General features: G+C 45.8%; 1 protein-coding gene across 3 annotated transcripts in view; it reads left to right on the top strand.

The window, feature by feature from the left end:
- Nucleotides 1–21,752, top strand: part of SLC4A11 (solute carrier family 4 member 11) — a 93,730-nt gene that overhangs the window by 61,968 nt on the left and 10,010 nt on the right. For all 3 annotated transcript variants that reach the window (XM_018083205.2, XM_018083203.1, XM_018083206.1), the window contains 8 exons: nt 4,477–4,602; nt 5,358–5,471; nt 6,490–6,622; nt 6,925–6,998; nt 12,432–12,681; nt 13,366–13,472; nt 14,556–14,724; nt 18,013–18,186. In XM_018083205.2, coding sequence (XP_017938694.1) covers nt 4,477–4,602; nt 5,358–5,471; nt 6,490–6,622; nt 6,925–6,998; nt 12,432–12,681; nt 13,366–13,472; nt 14,556–14,724; nt 18,013–18,186 — 1,147 coding nt within the window. The remainder of the gene's footprint in view (nt 1–4,476; nt 4,603–5,357; nt 5,472–6,489; nt 6,623–6,924; nt 6,999–12,431; nt 12,682–13,365; nt 13,473–14,555; nt 14,725–18,012; nt 18,187–21,752) is intronic.

Below are 21,752 nucleotides of genomic sequence, written 5' to 3'. Positions count from 1 at the left end.
ATAAGTTCAACTGGAAATGTGGATTTCTCCCTGTCCTTGGTCCTGCAGAGAGTCCCTGACCAGCTCTTGAGACTAAGGCCAGCATATCTGCTGGCAGAATCCTTGGAATTTGGTAAGGTATTTGCAGGAGGGAGATCTTCAGCACTCCCTGTAATGCAGGCATGCTCAGATGGAAGGCTTGAAGGCACTGGAAAAACAGGATTTGAAAGGGAACTCTTGTCCTGCTGGTTGTCTAACGGAACTCAGAGCTTAAACCTGCTGGAATGGTGCCTGTGGATTTGGATGTGCCAGATCTTAGACTCTCCCACCTGGCTGGCCTGGCCACCTTGTCTGGCAGGATTCCATTCTTGAGGAAGGAGAAGTGAAGGGATTGCAGATAATCTCTTCCATGCCTCTCCTGCCCTGAGTTAGGTATGAGGGAGCTCGTGCATCCCTTCATCCCCAAATATCACCTGGGGGCTGAAGTTGAACATCCTCATTTCTTGGATGCTTTGGGGCACCGTGACCTGGGTTGCTTTGAAGTCTCTCCCTGTCTCAGTGGTGACAGAAATGCTTTGAAGATGCACAAAAGCACCTGGTGTTGGCTGTGGATTTTCCTTCCAAGAGACCAGCACTTCATGGGAAATGGGCTGAAAGGTGCAAGAGAGGAAGGGAAAGCTCTGAGCCCTTGATTTATTCCTTCCTGCTTCTCTACTCTGAGCACTTGCTTGGCTTCTCCAACATCAGTAAGAGTGGATTTCCTTTTCCAGTGAAGTTCCTGGTCCCACTTGTGCTGTGATTTACTCTTCACAGGACTTGAGGGAAGATTCATCTCCAGAACATTAGGCAAAGTCCAGGAACCATCAAATAAGTGAAAACCCAGCTTGAGGGCATTAGAAGTTTTGTGTTTTTATGACTGAAGACCTAAGAACAGATATTCTTGTAGTGTTTTTAACATTAAAATATGATTATTTTTTTTAATTAGAGCTTTAATAGACATGTCCTTTTTGCTATGCTGTGGGTCAATGTAATTAAACTTGTTTTGCACAGGATATTTCAGAGAATTGGCAAGGAACATTAACACAGACATGGACATTTCATAGAATGTCCATCAGTCAAGACTTTGATTTAGTAAATGTAAAATTAGTAGAGTTAAGGAGCCCTAAGTGCAGTCTTTGGGTCTCCATTTCCTTATTGATGTAAAATCCCAGGCAAAGCAAGGCCAGGAATGTTGCAGTTTTCTCTGAAACTCTCCCCTTGTCTCTAAAAAATGTGACATTTCAGAAATCCAGGCAAGTAAAGTAGAACTGTCATGCTGATGAACGTAAAATATAATTGCTCCCCATTTCCATGTGTAGACATACACCTTAATTTCAGGGGATTGCTCCTGTAATAGTCAGCTACTCAAACCTCACAGCTGGACCCAGAGCTGATTTTTTCTGCTGTAAATGTTCATGGTGCAGGTGGAGTGACACGTTTTTCAGTGGCTTTATGAGCCTGTCACAGATGAAATGCCACCACAATGCAGCTCACCTTCTTCTGAGTGGAGCCATGTCAGTCCAGGGCTGCCAATGCAGCCTGAAAATGCTTTGCCAGATGTTGACTTTAAAAAGGCAAAAGGCAAATTGTGGTTAGGGCTGGATTTTAGTGCTTATGATGGGTGGGTCTGTGCAAGGAGGCAGTGTTTGGTCACTTTAACTGAAGTTAGAGTGAGCAGTCATCTCTGTGAAAGGTAGATTTTTGTGAGCAATCATCCCTGTGAAAGGGTAGATTTTTGGGAGCAGTCATCCCTGTGAAAGGGTAGATTTTTGGGAGCAGTCATCCCTGTGAAAGGGTAGATTTTTGGGAGCAGTCATCCCTGTGAAAGGTAGATTTTTGGGAGCAGTCATCCCTGTGAAAGGTAGATTTTTGGGAGCAGTCATCCCTGTGAAAGGGTAGATTTTTGGGAGCAGTCATCTCTGTGAAAGGGTAGATTTTTGTGAGCAGTCATCCCTGTGGAAGGGTAGATTTTTGTGAGCAGTCATCTCTGTGAAAGGGTAGATTTTTGTGAGCAGTCATCCCTGTGAAAGGGTAGATGTAATCTGGTGTAGTTGACTCCATTGCAAAGTGAATTTTGCTGCCCACCAGAAAGATTCTTTGCTCCTTGGATCTCATCTGGTTGATTATGGATTAAGGAAAGTACTGGAAGTCTTGGACCCAGCCAGGATGAATCACAGGGTTGTTGAGGTTGGAACAGACCTCCCAGACCACTGAGTCCTGTGCCTGATCCTCACCTTGTCCCCCATCCCAGAGCAGCGAGTGCCATGTCCAGTCATTCCTTGGACACCTCCAGGGGTGGGGACTCCACCACCTCCCTGGGCAGCCCCTTCCAATGCCTGACCACCCCTTCCAGGAAGAAATTCCTCCTGATGTCCAACCTGAACCTCCCCTTGAGGCCCCATCCTTATGTGGCATCAGGACCTCTGTGACCAGCAAGGATTCCTGCTGCTTGCTTTGCAAGGGTTGAAACTGAAACCAAAAGCCATGAATGAGTTTTGTTGATGCTCTTCAAGGCCTCTTCTTTCCTTCTGTCCTCTCTTACTGTAGTTTAACTACCCAAACCTTTTTAAAAAAAATCATTTATTTGCTTCTCTGGTCCCAGTTGCTTGTCCTTTTAGGAAGGCAAAGCTTTAGGATTTCAAAGCTTCCAGGCATTGTTGCTTTCTGACCTTTTCCTGTTGGAAAGATTCCTTTGTCCATAAACCAGTATTTTGGAGTGACACAGAGTCCTCTGAACAAGGATGGGACCATCTCTGGTTATAAAACCACCACTCAATCCCTGCCAAACCTTTCCTTGTCTCCAAAGGCCTCGGGCAGCTTGGAATGTGAGGTAGGACCTGCAGCTGTTGGGCTCAGGATCACATGAGAAGTCTTCATCTGTGAGAATTAGATTTCAGGCCCTTTGGTTGCCAGGAGTGGTCAGGAATGTGACCTGTGGTTTCTGAATCTTCATAAGAAATGGAAAGGAATTTGCCTGGGAACAGCTGGTCCGATGACTCCCGGAAGGTCAAGCTCATATTTACGTGCTTGAGATGTCTCTTGTCGAGTTTCAGCCTCAAGTTTAAGGATGCTCAGAGGTCCTCTTTATGTCTGTTCCTCTTGTGCCTGCAAGCAGGAACCTCACAAGGTGTCCTTCATTCCTGTGGCTGCCTGTTCATTACACGTCACCTTTGATTTTTGGGTTTTGCATCCTCTTTCTGTCCTTATCTCTGCGCTGCAAATGGTGCAGAAAGCAGATGTTAGATAAGATCCCAAAGTCATTGAGAGACCTTTTTTTGTTTCATCCCAGGGACAGAGATTTTCAGTGTTGCACCAATAACCTCTAAGGCCAAGTCCTCCCTTCTCTGATCCAACTCCTTGGCTTTTACCTCTCTCAGCAAGGGACTGATCCTGCGAAAGCTTAGATGGGAATTTAGGAGCCTGTGTGGGATTTCACTGCCCTGGACCCTTCCAGAAAGGAGAACTGGGCACCTCTAAGCTTGTCCAAGTGTTTTGCAGCAGGAGCACCGTCAAGGAGGGTGGCACAGGCAGATCACCTTGAAACAGGGCTGTTGCAAGGTTTTCTTGGAAAAACACTTTCTCCAGTGTATCTGTTCTGTGGGAAAACTCGTGTTCTCCTCGAGCAGTATCAGCCGTTGTCACTCTCCCCCTCTCACTCTCCCTCTCTCCTGTGTGAGATGAGCTCACTGGGGAGGCAACATCAACCAGAAAACAGGAAAGGGAAGCGAAGCTACTTCACAGGCCCTTAAATTCATGTTCTGACACTTTAATTCTCTTTCTGGCTGCTTTTTGTTTTGGCCTGGTGTGTTTTTTCCGATGGAGATGAGAGGGGGTGAGTGGATGGAAAAGAAGGAAGCTGTTCTGTCAGCAGGGCTTGTTAAAGCAAATCTCAGTGTCTCGATTCCTGCCCTCCTGTGCTGCTTCTTTTTGTAATCTGCTACCATTAATTGGCTCAGAGTAGCATATTATTGATTCAAACCTACAACCTGGGGAAAAAAAACCCAAGTGCTTCATGTTTTCCTGCCCAAGACATGATGAGTTGTGAAGACAAGTGATCATCGTGAAGCTCATTAGGGACACAGTCCAGAGTACCTGTAAAGTTGGTGTTAAAAAGGCAGAGATGGGGGTTTATGAACCCTAAACATACAGTTTCTGCCTTGATCCTCTTCCAGGCTTTTGGGACTGGTAAAACTGTGGGAAAAACTTCTTGTATTTCCTTTTTTTGACGATACCAAAAATGTCTGGTGATGCGTTGGTGCTTCTGCTTCTGGTCCCAGGTGAATAAAGGAGTGTGGTTGTGCAAAATCAGAAGTTAACAACCTACTTATATGTGTAAAGTGTGGACTGAATTTCTACTTTTCAGCATGGAAAGAACTGGTGGAACACATGGCTGATGTGAGTGGGGTTTCAGTGCTTTTTGGGCTGCACTAACGTGGGTTTTGGTGTGTTTTGCACTAGGTGTTATTGGAAACAACAAAGCTATAGGAAAATACATCACCACTATGATATTTCTGTACTTTGCCTGCCTCCTTCCATCCATAGCCTTTGGGTCACTCAATGATGAAAATACACGAGGAGCTATTGGTGAGTTGATCAGTTCTGTGCGTCTCATTCCATGTGTTTAAACTCCGGACACACAGAGTTTTCATAGTTTTTATTAACTGGGGAAAAAAAAACCCCAACCTAAAACCACGAGTGAAGGGGTTTGTTTTCTGATTAATTCATGACTTTCTTAGAAGACCAGGAAAATTGAACACTGCTTTGGATAATATCATATGACTTAGACTGATATGGACATATCCTACTGTATTTAAAATTATGCTCGCTTTAGAACTATGTAATTAATCTGCACATTTTTCCTGGTAGAAGTTCCTGCACTTTTGATCTGAATTTGATTGCCAGTATCCAGATCACTGCTATAGAGCAAAAGCATCATCCTTTATCCCAGCTGTGGCCCTGAAGCATTTCATGATGCTGTCACAGCTCATAGGAATCTGTGTCCAAATCTTGTCCTGGAGGCCTCCACAAACGCTGGTTAGGTTTTATAGCTGTTTAAAATAAAATAAATATATTTCAATATATACATAAACACCCAAACACCGAAAAAAACCCTAAACCAAAACCCACACTATTATATATAAAGTCACCTATTCTAGCTGAATATCTGGAAGCCTAAATGCTGGTACAAGTAAAGAGTCACTTTTTGCTTTCACAGTGTCTTACCTCTCTGTAGACTCTACACGTTGTTCCTACTAATTAGTGGTTGGCTTCTCTGCCCTGTGAGTGTTCCTTGACTGGGGGGTGTTGATTAAGATCCCTGTTTGTTTATCTCCTTCCAGATGTGAGGAAGACAATCGTGGGTCAGTCCATTGGGGGGCTGCTCTACGCCCTCTTCTCAGGGCAACCTCTGGTTGTCCTCCTTACTACAGCTCCTTTAGCAATCTACATCAATGGTGAGTCTACTCCAGGTGTAAATGAGGGGTCTGGTGGCATTGGTGGGGTGGGGCTTTGTATGAGAACCCTGCAGTCCTGTTGGAGCTTTAGTTGTGTTTGTTTAATAAATGGATATTAAAGGGAAAAGGTTCTTCTCCCAGAGGGTGGTCAGGCACTGAACGGGCTCCCCAGGGAAGGTGGTCATGGCACCAACCTGCCAGAGCTCAAGGAGGGTTTGGACAATGCTCTGAGGGACAGGGTGGGGATTCTTGGAGTGCCCTGGGCAGAGCCAGGAGTGGATGGTTCTTGTAGGTCCTTTCCAACTCAGGCTATTCTGTGATTTGGGTGCTGAGGGAGAGGGAAGGAATTTGATTCAAGTCTTGTCAAATCACAGAATATCCTGAGTTGGAATCAGAGAATCAACCAGGTTGGAAAAGACCAACCCTTGATCCAACTCCACAGTGGTTCCCAGCCCATGGCACTGATGCCACATCCAGTCTCACCTTAAACACCTCCAGGGATGGTGACTCCACCCCCTCCCTGGGCAACCCATTCCAATGTCTTGATTACTCTCTCTGTAAAAAATTTCTCCCTAAAAGAAGAGACCCACAAGGATCATCAAGACCAACTCCTAGTTTAGTTGAAGTTGTTTTCTAAATAAATCCCTTTTGCATAGAAAAAGCTTCATGAAAATAAGCATTTTTTTTTTCAGCTTCCACAAGGAAATCTGTTTCATTAATGGCTTTCTCATATGGCTGCATTCAACCAGCTTGAGGATAAGAGACTTTCCCTAGGAAAGGTGCTTTAAGCAGTGGGAGAGAATATTTTTCCAGGTGTTTGTCCCCATTCCTAGTGGGAAGAGGAGAGCAGTTTGGGTTGATCCAGTGTCCCTCTGGGAGTGCAGGAACGGGGGTTTAATGGTGTGTGTGCACTGGGGCAAAGGCTTGGAATTGGTTCCTTGTGCCGTGGAGCAGATGGGAATCACAGGGTGGTGATGACACAAGTTTAATCTGACACATGGATGCTTCCCTCCTGCAGTCATCCGAGGAATCTGTGATGACTACCACTTGGATTTCAATGCTTTCTATGCCTGGATTGGACTGTGGAACAGCTTCTTCCTTGTGATGTACTCCCTCTTTAATTTCAGCCTTCTGATGAAGCTCTTTAAAAGGTAGCTATTTTCAAAGGGGTCTTATTTTGATCAGATTATTCAGCAAATGGAAAAATTATACATTCCACAAGCTCCTTAATTACAAACTTGCTGCAAAAATGTATTTTCTGAGATGAGGCAAGTATCATTTTGGCTTATTGTTCCAGCTTGAAAGAAGCTCTAAAAGATTCACTGGGTTTTCTTTCCTAAGCTGGAGTTCAACTAAAATGGGTGTATTTTCATGTAAATGGATGAATATGCTGATTTTTTTCTTTGAACAGAGTCGAACGCAGCTGTATTAATTCCTGGGATTTTTTCCACAGGTCAACAGAAGAAATAATTGCACTTTTTATAGCCATCACATTTGTGCTTGATGCCATCAAAGGCATTACAAAAGGTAAGTCTTGCAACGCTGTTTTTTGGTGCAGATCTTTGCTTTGCCTCCTTGTCAAAGGGAAATACAGGGCTGCAAATGTGTGTGATGTTTTGCTTGTTCTGTGTTCATTCAAAGTCTTCAGGAGAAAAAAAAAAAAAAGGAAATCAGTGTGAGGGACTGAAGCAGCCCTTTGTCAGCACTTTTACCTGGATGTGCAGAATTTCCATCAGCTCTAATTTCAAGACAGTTTTAGAGACAGATTTAGTTTCTAAACGTTCACCAAATGGAGCAACCATAAAGTTATTGATGTGAAAGTCTTCTCCTGGATACCAGTGTCTTTTTGAATGGTCCTGGCAAAAACAAAAAAGTCCAATTTAAATGCAGTGTATCTGGGGTTTTTTTCTATGTGGATTACTCAAACTACAGGGGTGGCAGTTGAAAGATGGGTTGAGGTTTCCCATTTTCACATGAGCTTCGAGACCCTTCTTTAATGGCAGCAGTGCCTTTAAAGGCAGTGCCTTCCAGCAAGCTCCTAAAGCTGCTTTATGGCCACTTGGTCCCCATTTTTGGTAAATTCTGAGTGTGCATGAGAAGCCTTGGGGTTTGACGGATTCCTCCCTTCCTCCCCACCAGGATTGGCAAGAGGTGCTTGTGCAGGTGAACTGTGTTAGCAGAGATATCACGTGAATGCCATTTCTGTTCATCTCAGTGAGGAGTTGACCAATATCCCATTCTTTGATTTTTATGGCCTACTGCCCAACAGCCCTAAGTTTGGGCTATCCTTTGAATCCTTCAGGATATATCTAAGCACATTCCTTGTTTTTAAAGATACTCAGGCTTGGTATCTCTCATGCAAGGAGAACACCTTCCAAGAGCGGGTGGGACACTACGATGCAATTTGAAGTGAGATACTTTCCTTGCTTCATTGGGAATCCTTAATTTGCCCTATGTGTGCTTTGATTGTGCAATCAGAGGGGCTTTTTTTCCTCTGCAGAACACCTGCATCTCTTAAATCTCCTGCTTAGATAAAGCTTGGTGAGGGAGAAGTTGCTCTGGGATACTTGTTCAGAGCATCCACTGGTCTTGTCTGCCAGACTGTCAGGAATATGCAAGTAATACCTCAGAATATTGCAGTGAGGACAGAAGATGATGAAGGGGAGTGACCTTAAACTCACAGAAGGCAGGTTTAGATTAGATATTAAGCAGAAATTCTTTGAGGGTGGTGAGGCCCTGGCAGAGGTTGCCCAGAGAAACTGTGGCTGCCCCTGGATCTCTGGAAGTGTCCAAGGCCAGGCCGGAGGGGGCTTGGAGCAACCTGGGCTAGTGGAAGGTGTCCCTGCCCATAGCAGGGGGTAGAACTGGATGGTCTTTAAGATCCCTTCCAGCCAAACCATTCCATGATTCTGTGTTGGTGTAATCAGTGAATTAGTTGAATTCTCCCTTGTACTCTTGAAGGACTGAGTTTATAGGAATGATGGTAATAAAGTCAAACCAACACTCATTTGCCAGCTCCTGTTGGCTTCAGGCATCTGGGAGCGTTCAGAGCATCCACAGATGGGACCCCAGACACAGGAGGACACCAGTGCTGGCAGGCACAGACTTTATCCTTCACCCTTTTAGAGCTCATATTTAAAGATATGACACCAGTGCAACTCCCAGCTCCGTGTTTGGCTTTCTTCTTCCCCTCCTGTTTTGTAGCAGGAGGTGATGGTTGCTGCTGCTGCCACTTCTTCCTCCCACTCAAACCTTAACTGCTCAAATCTGAGTGAAATAAAAAGTCCAATTTAAATGCAGTGCATCTAGGGTTTTTTCCTAGATTTTGAAATGTAAACCTTCTGTGATCTTTAAATTTAAATACAGATATACTCAGTGTGAGGCAACTGGTCTTTTCCCTCGTGACCCACTTGCCCCGCTGACCTCATCCACTTGTGGAGTGCCCAGCCTCTTTTGAAATCTTAAAAGATGGTACAGGAAAGTTTATTACTGCCTTTAAAATGGCCTCATGGTTGAACATGGGGCATTTTACACTGGGCTGAGCTCTATCCCAAATCTGAGCAATTAGGTAGGAAGATGAAGCCGGGATCTTCTCCATGCTGTTAAATATGTCGCAGCTATCCAGCTGCCATCACCTTTGGGGCTTCCTTAGTGCCAGGGGACATGCCACCTTTTCCCAGATGTTTTCCTCAGCCTGGTCCCAGCCTTGATTTTTTGGAAGGTCCTGGTGCATGTGCAGGAAAGGAGGGGGAGGGCTGTGGCAGTGCACAGAGGAACCGAGCCCTGAGCAGTCGCCCCGTCCCGGTGACACTTGTTTTCCCTGCATGGCCCGGCCACCAAAGCTGTGTTTGTTTGATCTTGACATCTGCACTCTGCAGGAAACAGTGGGGAGCCAGCTGAGGAAAACAAAACCAGCTCATGTTGTTGGAGGGAGCATGAGCACACGCCAGGCTGGAGAAGGGCTCGGGTCCAGCCAGGGCACCACCGGCTCCGCTGCTCTCTCTGAATGCTGGCAACGAGGTCCACTGAGCTCTCCTATAAAAACAAACTAGAAATGTGCAGGAATCAAATCCTTTGTAGCAAGTTTGTGGTGCAGGATGAAGGCCTTCACTGGCCAGCTTGGCATGTTCCCATGGCTTTAATTAAAATACGAGAATAAAGCGTAGTCACAGAATTATAGAATTTCCTGAGCTGGAAGGGACCCATCAGGATCATCCAGTCCAACTCCTGGCCCTGCACAGGACACCCCAACAACCCCACTATGTGCCTGAGAGTGTTGTCTAAACATTTCTGGAACTCTGACAGGTTTGGTGCTGTGACCACTGCCCTGGGTCAGATTTTTCCTCTATCCAGGATGGACTGGAGTAATCCTGCCTGGTTTGGAGGTGAGGGTACAGACTGAATTGCATCCTCAGAGGTAGCATGCAATGATGTGCTCAAGCTGAACACAGGGCACCAAAGATCAGCCCTAAATATATTATTGCCATATAGACTAGTGTGGGAGATTGAGAAGATCCACAAGACCCAAACCAAAGTCACTTGTTTCCTGTTTGTTCCAGTTCAGATCTAAATACAGAGGTGTAAAAATAGGCTTTGTGTAGTTCCTGGGTGTGAGCTGTTCAGTTCTCAGATGCTCAGTAACTGTGGATGTCTCTAGGCCTCAGTAACCCTTAGTCAGTTGTGATGGTGGACAGGCTTTTCATCCTGGCCAGCTGCTAATTCCCAGGAAATGCTTCCACAATCACAGCATCCGTCGATGCTCAGAGCTGAAAAGTACAAATCCTCCAACAACCCATCCTGTGCCAGTGTGTGGGTCAGGGCAGTGCTGAGGCCTCAGTTTACCTGTTTGCAGAGCAGTGGAGGGTGTCCTGCCAGGGCTGGACACAGCTGTGAGGATGGAGGGAGGAAATGAGAGCAGAGCCTCTTCCGTAGCACGGGATGTGGAACACACAGACCTTCCACAGGGCTTTTAAATCCCCCCAGGGATGGGAACTGTCCCCCTGCCTTGGGCAGCTGTGCCAGGGCTGGGCAGCCTTTTCCAGGAAGAAATTTTCCCAATATCCAATATGAACTTCCCTGGCACAGCTTGAGGCCGTTCCTTCTCCTCCTGTCCCTTGTTACCTGGGACCTTGAGCCTGACCTGCCCCAGCTCCCCCCTCCTGTCAGGGAGTTGCAGAGCCAGAAGGTCCCCCCTGAACCTCCTTTTCTCCAGGCTGAGTCCCCCCAGCTCCCTCAGCTGCTCCTGCTGCTCCAGCCCCTTCCCAGCTCCTTCCCTGAACATGCTCCAGCCCTTATTGTCTTCTGAGGGGCCCAAACGTGCCTCAGGATTGGGGTGTGACCCCACTAGTGGAGGTTGGAACGAGATTGCTTCTTACTTGAGGGGTCCTTTCTCCTGCTTTAGAGGTCATCTTCTCCCTTCTGGCTGCTGTTGGTGCAAACTGAGTGGTTAAATTTTGAACTGTAAACCTTCTGTGATCTTTAAATTTAAATACAGACATACTGAGTGTGAGGCAACTGGTTTTTTCCCTCATGACCTACATGCCCTGCTGACCCCATCCACTTGTGGAGTGCCCCAGTCTCCTTTTTAACTCTTAAAACATGGTGCAAGAAAGATTATTACTGCATTTAAAGTGTCATCATGGGGTATTTTACCCTGGGCTGAGCTCCAGACCAGCAGTAACGCAAACTGTGCTTCAACCAGACTCAAAGTGGTTGCAAAAACACCAATCTTGCTTTGCAAGAGCATTCAAAGATTGTTTTCCTCGTTTTCAAATACTGTAATTACAGTTTGTCTTCCCTGCTTTCACTGTTGCTACTGCAGGTAGAAAAGCTGAGGTGCTTGAGGCTTTCAGAACTTTGATTATTATTTGGAGATGGGGGAAAATGTTATAGAAGGAGCATTATAGGCTAAGCTTCAGGTTATTGTATTGTTGCCTAAAGGGGATGGTTTTGTCCTTAACTTTTGAGTTTCCTTATCAGAGGTTTGAAGGGGTGTTTTGGCTAAAACAAAGGTAGAGGGACTGCAAAGCTCTGATGTGGTGGTTTCCATTCTCCTCTGTCTTCCCCTGGTATGGGGAGAGTGGGTGCTGTCTGTTGTCATCTGAACACATATCTTAGGAGTGCTGAGGCTGCAAAGCCCAACTCCCATCTTCTGGTTTTACTTTATTCCTGGGACTCCTCAATCTGTTGTTCCCCATAGAGGTGAAATGATCCCAAAACCATTTTTATACACTTGGACCTGGAAAATACCATAGAAACAGGGACATAACTAAATGCTCAAGAGCAAGAGTATCTTTACAACTGCTGATTACTCATATAAAAGCCTCTGAGCTAACCTCAGACATATATGGACAGTTCCAGGGGCTTTGCTGGGGATTTTGCTCGTACAGGTTCACTTTGTGTTGCTCTGTAATTCTGTTTCAATTTGCAGTGTAAATTTAAATGTTCTGCCAGGTTTTGCATATCATCAACACTTATCTTTAAAATTTGGATTAGCTTTGGAGGAAAGGTAATTACTGTACCCTTTATAATATACTGCAGGATCAGTGCAGCCTGGCTGCTCTTAGTGTGTTCAGAGAGCTCTGATGGAATTTGCTCAGCAGGATGCTGGAAGTAGGTGTCTGTATATAAATACATTTATCTCAGAGCAGTGATTCCAGCGTTGGGAACAAAACCACATAAATAATTAGCACTGGAAGTCCTTACGGTTGAAACATGTTGCTGTATAGATTAATTCAACTTTTACCTGGTAAAATAAGTTAAAAAAAATCCATTTGTGAAGTGCTGGCTTTGTAAGAGAAGCAATTCTGGTTTCTTTTCACTGCTTTGAGAGGTAGAGCTGTAAACCTGGTGAAGCATAACGTTAATACTGCATGATCAAGCAAGAAAGAACCACTTTATTTTACTTGCTTTGGTTGTCACAACCCTATCCTAATGCTTGCCTGTTGGTTGTTTGTACAGTTTTTAAGAAATATTACTACTATGGGAGCACAGGAGACAATTACTTGGGAAAAGAAGGAGCTGATGCTATGTCAAGCCTCGGCATCAATACCACCTTCTTGATGAATTCATCAGTGAGCAGATCCATGTCCCTAGAGAATCAGACATGCACTCATGGTGTGCATTATGGACGTGAAACTGCCGTCCTTAGTCTCATGTTGATGTTGGGTACCCTTTGGCTTGGCCATACGCTCTATCAGTTTAAGAAAAGGTGAGTTGCTTCAGCCTTGGAGCTCAGACTGCTGATTATTTCATGTTACCTGTTGCTTAGATCTTAATCCTGTAACCCCCAAACTCTTCCGTTAACGATGGTGGAAGCCAAAGCCGGAGATGACACTCGGGGGACCACCTGGAAAGTGTCGCCAGAGAACACGGTGTTCACTCACTGGCCTCACAAACGACTTTCTAAAAACCTTTGGGTGAACCATGTAATTCACCTGTAACTCCCTCCAAACAGGCATTGAACTGTTTTGGTGGGCAGAAAATCCCTGATGGTGCTGGAAGGTCTATTGGAATGTTCTCTTGGGAGATAAATGCCCAGCTCTGATTTGGGTTTTACTCCGATTCTCTTAAAGTTTTTCATTTGAAATGCAGTAAGCAATTAAAGTAAAGTGGAAATGACACACAAATGGGTGCTTGGAGGACTTTTTTTTTCCAACTTGCAGCTTAGTTCTTTGTTTCTTGGTGTTTTGCTTATGCTTTCATCAACCTTCGAAGGCTGTAGATTCCAGAGGACTAAAGGCTGAATTAGATCAGTTCCTCACTCCACGTGTCTCTTTAAAATTGCAAGATGGGACTGAATTTTCACTTGTTAGAGCATTAATGCTGTCTGGATTGATTGAGTGATTGTCAATCCATGTGATGTTGATGGAGTTCTTCTGTCTTTCCACTGCAGCCCCTATTTGCACGCGAGAGTCCGTGAGATTCTGTCCGACTGTGCCTTACCCATTTCAGTCCTGACTTTCTCTGTTGTGGGTTCCTGCATCTTCAAGGAAATTGAAAGTAAGTTCTATTTTTGTTATGAAAAAGAGAAGTGAAATCCTAGAGGGGTTTTGCTAAAAAATAGCAAAGTTCTTTAGTATAATTTCACAAACCCTGTGTGTACCTCCCACCACTCCAAGAGCTCTGATTTCCTCACAATGAGATTTCTTTCATTTAAAACCCATATCAAAGGAGGCTGAGTCAAGTTTTTTTCTCCAGAAAAATTATCCAAATGTGTCTTTTCAATGAACCTAAAGTGTGTATGTCTTACAATAAGGAGGATCAACATTTTCTGGCGGAGTAATTATGAGGCAGGGAAGGGTTGTTGCCAGTCACACCATAGAATTGATGGTTCCAATCTGTCCTCTCTGTCTCCAGTTTAGATTTTCCCAGTTCAGGTGAAATGGTGCAGAGCATCTGGGCAGTTCTAAGCTACATAAGGAAATCTAAAAATGAGACACCATTCATTGGCCAGATAGATCAACTTTTCCATATCAGGAAGCGATAATGGGGACAGGAATTGCATTGTCCTGCAGTGACGTGAGTGGGTGATGTGAGGAAATGTATGGAAACAAATAAGAAATGGCTTTTTGTTTTTTCTGTGATGGCCATTCCATCCAGTTGGATTGTAAAATGGTGTGTGACCATGTGTGATTTATCCCTAGTCGTGGATTGCTTCCAATGGCAGGAAAGTAGGGGCATTTTATACTGAAATGGCTTGTTGGGTATGAGGAAGTTTTCAAATGCCTGAGTTGATTAGCTGCTAGTTAGAAATAAGGTTTTCTAATCTAAAACCACTTTGCATCTGTGGAAAACAAGTTTCCCTCTTTTGTTTTGCTCAACCACATGTAATGCCTCGCTAGAACTAGCAGTGATCTGTCAAATCAGGAAGGCAGCCAAGTTCTGAGTGGATGGAGGAAAAACATAAACCAAAACAGCCAGATGGAGCCGTCTTCCATGGCCTTCTGGCTCCCACATGCCGGAGCATCTCGCCTGGTTGGCTGCACCGGCTCCCAGGAGTTTGTGGTGTGGGTAAAACACGGAGTCCGCGCGGATGGTTGGACGAGAAGGTGCCTCCTAACGTCGTTCCCGTCCTCTTTCCAGTGTCCAGTTTCAAGTACGACACGGCTGACAGCTTGTTCGTGCTGGCCCCTGTGCAGTCCCTGTCCATCGGGTCGGTGATGAGCGCCATGGGCCTGGGCTTCCTCCTGTCCATGCTCTTCTTCATCGAGCAGAACATCGTCGCCTCGCTCACCAACGCCCCGGAGAACAGGTAACGTGTGGGGCTGGCACTGCTCACCCAAAGCTTGTCCCAGCATCACAAAATGCGTGTTTTCAAGAACTCCTGTTGCCACAGATGAAAGTGGCTCTGCTCCTTGACTCCTCCCCGTCCCCAGTGTTGTGGCAGTGAGCCAAAACCTCAAAGCATCCGTGAGCTCACCACCTCAGCCCGTTTCTTCTTTACCTTCTGCTCATCACCATTCTTTTTCTCCCTCCCTAAAAGTCTTGAGGTGTTTTTCAGGAAGAGTTTTGGGAGCCAAGGTGTAGTGTGGTGAATGTTAAGTAGGTATTTTGCATGGGTTGAGGTCTGTGAATGTACCTCTGGATATTTAGGGAGTGTCTGACACGTGTGGACACTTGCACTGCCCTTGCAGCACACAGAATTTGTTGAAAATGAGAAGTCAATGACCTACATGAATGTCGTAGGAGCTGAGCACCAGAAGTGTCTGGAGCTGTTAGCTCCCAACTGAAAAAGGTGGAAGTGGAATAAAACAGTATGTCCTATGTCTGATAAGCCTTAATTTATGTGCGAACTTGAGACGTTGCTATTAAAATATTCCCTCTGATGTTTTTTGTGCCAGCTGCAGTCAGATATGATATCAAGAATGATAGTGTATGAGTTTTTTTCCAGGGGAAACTACCATGTCTCCAAGGGTTTTTTGTTAATGTAATGCGTGGGAGGGTTCTCTCCTTGCATAATATACATTAGCATTCTCCATGTTGTACTGGAGTCACACAATCTTAGGGGAGAGGAGACAAACTTCAGTTCAGTTACACTAATTTAGTTCCCTTTGACCACTTCTTATCTCCATTATATCCCTTTAAGTGTTGCATAAATCTGTATGTAAGTGGGTCATCTCTTGGCTAATATGAATTTCTTCTAAACTTTTGGTATTTTCCACTGGAGTGTCCTTAAGCAATGTGAAATATTGTGTGGAGTTGTTCAGGGTGTTTTTCAGAATGCCTCCTTACAGGGCTGAACTGATGCTGATCCAGTATTGGGGCGGGGTTTTTAGAGATGGAAAAACTTGAACTTGACCCTTTCTGTTTGTTGGTGCCATCAGAGAATAAAATACTGTTGTCTGTACCAGCCAAATGGAGAATGTGCTCTTGATGTCTTATCAGATGTAGTTGTTTCCTTTTGTAGAAAAAAAAAAAAAGACAGGGAAAAGATGATATTTGCCTGAAAGTACCTGATGTGTTTTGCTGAACAACAATCAGAGCAGGTGTAAAGGACAGTCCAAGGAATACTGGGCTGTTTGAGCAGTGTAAAGATAACCAAGGATAAGACATCCAGATCTTTGAGCTAGACAAGCTCAGAGAAACCTGTCCATGGCTCAGAGCAAGTGTACAACACACACAGTGCTGGGTCCAGTGTCCTGAAGATCATCATAGAGTAGTTTGGTATGGAAGGGACCTTAAAGATCATCTACTTCCAACTCTCCACTTCTAGCACCTTCCACTAGACCAGGTTGCTTAGAACTCCATCCAACCTGGTCTTGAACACTTCCAGGGATGAGGCAGCCACAGTTTCTCTGGGCAACCTGTGCCAGGGGCTCACCACCATCACAGTAAAGAGTTTCTTCCTGATATCTAATCTTAACCTGCTCTCTGTCGGGTTGAAGCCATTCCCCCTTGTCCTGTCACTCCAGACCCTTGTAAATACTCTCTCTCCATCTTTCCTGTTGGCTCCCTTCAGGCACTGGAAGGCCACAATGAGGTTGACCCCAAAGCCTTCTCTTTTCCAGGCTGACCATTCCCAGTTCTCTCAGCCTTTCCTCACAGCAGAGGTGCTCCATCCCTCTAATCATCTTGGTGGCCTCCTCTGGACTCTCTCCAACAGGTTGTTGTATAACCTTTGTACTTGGAGCCCTCTGCAAAGGGCAGACAGGACAATGACACAATAACCCTGGGGATGCTGAGGGTGCCTTTGCTCTGAGAAAGCAGCACATGAGCAGGAGCTGTGGTTTCAAAGCAGGAAGTGTGTTTACAATCCCACCCTTCCTGCCAGCACCTTCCAGCTCAGAGGCACTGCAGTGTGGGCATCTACCTGACCTGGTCACCCCATGGCCTCCTCCGTCAGTGGAGGTGAGCACTCCCAGTGAGATCAGTCCTTTTGTTCCAAAACTGAACCCCACCCAAGATTTCTGCTGCCCAAACAATGGCATCTGCTGCTCTTTGAGGTAGATACTGGCCTCAGATCTCCATGTGCTGGGTCAGATCTACCAGCTCCACGCACCTCATGTCGTAGAGTATCTTAGATGGCTCCAAGTCTGTGCTTAGGTGTTGAACTGAGCTTGTTTGGGTGGCATTAGGACACCTAAGTAGTGCTGCCTTTCCAGCTGATGATGCCCAGAGAGCAATTCAGCTGAACTCTGTTGTTGTGTGAGGATGGCTGGGCAGAAACACAGCCTTGGACCTTTCAGTTGGGTATTAAAGTCTGAGAGCTGAATCCTTCCCCAACCTTTCCTCTGAACTTTACTTGTAATATCTGAGCATCTGGCACCAGATGGGAATATTCAGGAAAGGGGCAGACCTTGCAAAAAATGGCAAGGTTAAATTAGATGTGAGTTCAGTGTTGGTGCTGCTCTGAGCGTAGCCCTTGCAAAGGGGATGTGACCACCTTCCTTGATGGAATCATTTAAGGCCAGATTGGATGGGGTTTGGAGCAACCAGGTCTAGTGGAAGGTGTCCCCGCCCTTGGAGCTGGATGATCTTTAAGGTCCCTTCCAACCCAAACCATTCTGTGATCCATTCCATGATTCTGTGACTACCAAGGAGGAGCTGAAGTTTAATGAATTCCTGTCCCATTTTCTTATCATGCAGTAGCAATTACATAATTAGGGGATTACTGCAGCATCTCAAGCACGTGTCCTGCTCATGGGGAAGGAGGGAGATCAGGGTTAGAAACAAGACAGATGAGAAACTTCAGTGTCAATAGTTTGTCAACTGGTGCCAAGGATTTTAACCGCTCCCTCCATGGACTCCGCTAACAAATATAAATGTGGATTTTTCACTGCTATAAGTGCATGAGCAAAATGCTGATGAAATTTTCATGGGCTGTTATTTTAGCAGGCTGCCTTTCTGCTCAGGGTTGTCCTTCCCAGCTGACAACTGCTTTGGGAGCAGCCTATCCCGTTAGCATTCACATAACTCAGGAGGTGCGAGATCGCTGCCTGTGTGGAAGAGCCCTTGAGTGACTTGAATGTTATCATGTGAGCTCAGGCTCGGCCTGTGGTGTTTGCCCCAGGTGTAACTGTCAACAAAATCCTCCTTTCAGGCTGGTGAAGGGCACAGCTTATCACTGGGACCTCCTGCTCGTCGCGCTGATCAACACGGGGCTGTCCGTGTTCGGCCTGCCCTGGATCCACGCGGCCTTCCCGCACTCCCCGATGCACGTCCGGGCCCTGGCCTACGTGGAGGAGAGGGTGGAGAGCGGGCACATCTATGAGACGTAAGTAGGAACTGTGGGGACGTCTTGGATCTCTTTTGGTTTCACTTGTGGCTTCCCGGCCCTTTGGGAGCAGTGGGTTGCGTGGTTGTGGAGTTTGCTGTCGTCCTGAGGACTCGCGAGGGGTGAAAGTGCAGGGAGGATGCTCCAAAAGAAGTCACCTCAGCCAGCACCCTGCAGGAACTCCACCCACTCCAGTGCAAATTCTCCTCTGGAAGGGTCAGCCAAGGCCTTTTTCGGTTTTGTCCTTGTGGGAAGCTCAGGAGATGTTTAGGCCGGGTCTTTCCAGATGTGTCCACCACAAAGAATCCAGGCTGATTCACTGCCTCAGACCTGCCTGGTGCTTATTACGAAGGGTGGGAAAAATGCACCATTATTTCAGAGCTTCCATAACATCCTCCACCGCATTTTGGGAAGGCAAAATGCTTAAATTCTCTTGGTTTTAAGCAAAAGCAAATGTGAAGTCCGGCCCAGGCCACAGCTTTCTATTTAAGACCAACTTTTTTGCTGTTCTAAGTTGAGCAACAGATTCTTATCAGAGGCCTAGAAAAAAGAATAAATTAAAAACCTATTTCTCATGAAACCTGCTCCAGAGTAGAGATTGTCTGGCCTGTTTGATCTCAGTGTGTTACAGCTGAGTGCTTTTACCACAGAAGTGGTAATTTCCACTCACATACCATTAGTTTTAATTATCCTGCCTTGGTTTCGTTTTCTGAGTCGCCACTTATCAGAAGTGAGGCTAAGTGGTCATTTACTTTGGGGGATGGGGTGGGTCTGTCTTGATTCCAGCCTCGCCCTCACGCTGTTCTTGGTGCCAGCTGGCCCAGCCCAACCAGGCACAGCTGCTTTTTGGGTCAGGGATGGACAAATTTCACCTTCCACATCTGGAAACTGCTGGGTCCTGCTGCTCCCTGCAACTCTTTTACAGATCTTTCCTGGGGGATCAGTCCCTTGGGCTTGCATTCCCATTAGTATGTGTTGCTATCACAGCTGTATCACAGAACCACAGAATATCCTGAGCTGGAAGGGACCCACAAGGATCATCCAGTCCAACTCCTGGTCCTGCATAGACACCCCAGAAATCCCACCCTCTCCCTGAGAGTGTTGTCCAAACCCTCCTGGAGCTCTGGCAGATTGGGGTCCATGAATATAGTAAATGGTAAACCCTTTAAAAAAAAAAAATCAACTTTGAAATTTGAGTTCTGTAGGGTTTTAGTCCATGCCCTTGCTCCTTGTGTCCATGATCTGCTCTGGGATGCCTCTGCTCTCCATTTCTTTGAGAGCTGTAGAATTTACACTTTGAAAGCCACATGCCAACCCTCCCTCCTTGTCTCCTGTTGCCAGTTTTAATACCTGGTGTCTTTTTCCCTGTTTTTCCACTGTCTTGATTCTTCATTCTGGCTTCTCCTTGACAAAGTCAAGTCCCCTGCCTGAATTAAGGACTAATTCCTGTCCTTGTCCTCTCCTCCTTCACCCAGCTGCCCAAAACTGAGCATCAGAGAGGCAGCTCTGTGATTATCCTGGGAGGGCTGAGGGATGCCCTGACCTCACTGAGGGTGTTCCCTCACAGCCAAGCTTCTCTCTGCTGGAGGCAAATCGGTGCTGTGAGCTGGGTATTGGGAGTGAAGAAGGGAATGAGGATTTCCTAGTGCTTTGAACTCCCTTTGAGACCAAAGCTTTTTGTTCTCTGCAAAGCACTGAGCTATAACAGGAGGCTCCAAGCAATGTAGTCATCCTTTTTTTTCTCCCTTCCCCCCCTCCTCAGCCAGCTCTGCTGCAAGAGGAACAAAATGAAGCTCAATTAGAAAATCAGCTCTGTCTCCCTTGGCAAGCTCCTTTCCTGCACTCAAATCAAAGCTCTCACAGGATGATGATACAAACAAGAATAAAGATCAGCCACAATGAAAGCAAAATTTTCTTCTCCCTTGTAGAGGAATGATTTGAGTTTCCTGTGTCAATCTGCAAACAGGCCCTCGTTACTCACATGGAGAAGTTCGGGAACGGCTAATCCTATCCCAGCCATATTTAAGGAATTTTGAGGAAATGAGCCTGGATTATACTCTTTAATCTTTATTAATTACTTTATTTCCACTGCAGCACAGGCTTTCTGGAGCTGTTTCCTCATGGGCCAAACCAGACTTTGAGCACATGGAAATCAGGGTTTCTTCTGTTCACTTAATGTGACTGTGATGTCCTCACCCTGGAAATGAGAAAAGTGTTAGAATTAACAGAAGGCCAATTTAAGGCTGGGAACATCAGCTTTAAAGATGTCATGTTTGGTTAATTATGAGCAATTTTAACTGTGTTCTTGTAAAATATTCCAAACTAATAAGTGGCATTAGCAGGAGCTGGCAGGAGTCGTTGCAGTACATCTTCTGTGTGATCAGTGCTGTGATTGCTGCATCCCCAGGAGGGGACTGTAGAAAATTCCCTGAGCTTCTAGAATCTGTTCCCAAAGGGCTGCTGCTCTGAGCAGTTCTGCACTTGCAGCTGGTTGAAATGTGGTGCCTTCAGAGCTCCTTTTGCTCCTGAGCTCTTTGATTTGCATGACTTCACTTGCAGACTTGTGTGTGCCTGCAGGTTGTGAGCAGTCACTTGGATGGGTCAGATCTTTGCCTGAAAGAGCAGAAATCCTGCCTCTCTAGGTTGCCTGATGATGAGGCCTGGGAAGCTCTTGCTCTACCTGGATGAGGCTGATTCAGTTAGTGGATCCTTTAAGTCCTGCTTCACTGGGCCACTGGAGTGGTTCTGGTAGCTCTGAAGTTGTCTGACCACTCCTTGTCAGACTGAAAGTACTTGGAATGAACAGTTGCAGTTGCACTTTAAGTTCTGATCCTCTCCAAGACTTCTGTTCTGTGGTGATTCAGACCTGGAGGCAATGGGAAAGATGACAAACTATATCCACTTAGGTGTTGTCCCAGTTCTACCAGAGCTGGAAAGAGTGAAGTTCTACTCTCCCTCAGCTTTTCCAGGCAGGGGCAGGGACCCCTTGACACAGGAGACCTGCAAGAGGATCCAAACAAAGTCTGTTTGGAAGGAGTAAAGCTGTTGTTCCTGCTGTTTAAACCTGTTTAAAGGTCACTTAAAGGTTAACAGCTCTGTGCATCCTGCCTTGGTAATCCTGGATAATGTGTATGATCTGCCCCATTACTCAGTGAAGAATGCCAGTGTTGTCCTCAGGACTCTGTGTACTGTTTGTGGTGTCTGTTGTTCCTCAGGTCTCATGACTGATGGTGTTAATTCTGCCTGGTTATCCAAATCCTCAGAGCAAGCTTTGGGCTGCTCCCCTTTCCCTCCCTGTCCAAATACAGGTGTGGAAAGGCTCCTTCATCCCCACAGCTTCATTATGCTCCTTGAATGTATGAACAGGTTTGAAGTTCAACCTGACCTTACTCATAACCAAATCTTTCAAATTTAGTATTTGAATAATTCACTGGGGAGCAAACATCTTGATATTGAAATAATTCACTGGGGAGCAGTCTTCTTTAGGACAGGAGGGATTGTGAAGTCCCAGCAGTGCCTCTATAAAGGAGGGAGATGTGTTTTGATACATCTTTTGTGTTAATCCT

This window comes from Manacus vitellinus, unplaced genomic scaffold, assembly GCF_001715985.3.
Source record: "Manacus vitellinus isolate BGI_N305 unplaced genomic scaffold, ASM171598v3 scaffold_61_pilon, whole genome shotgun sequence".
In the NCBI taxonomy this organism is placed as follows: Eukaryota; Metazoa; Chordata; class Aves; order Passeriformes; family Pipridae; genus Manacus; species Manacus vitellinus.
This window is presented reverse-complemented; position numbering and strand designations above follow the sequence as displayed.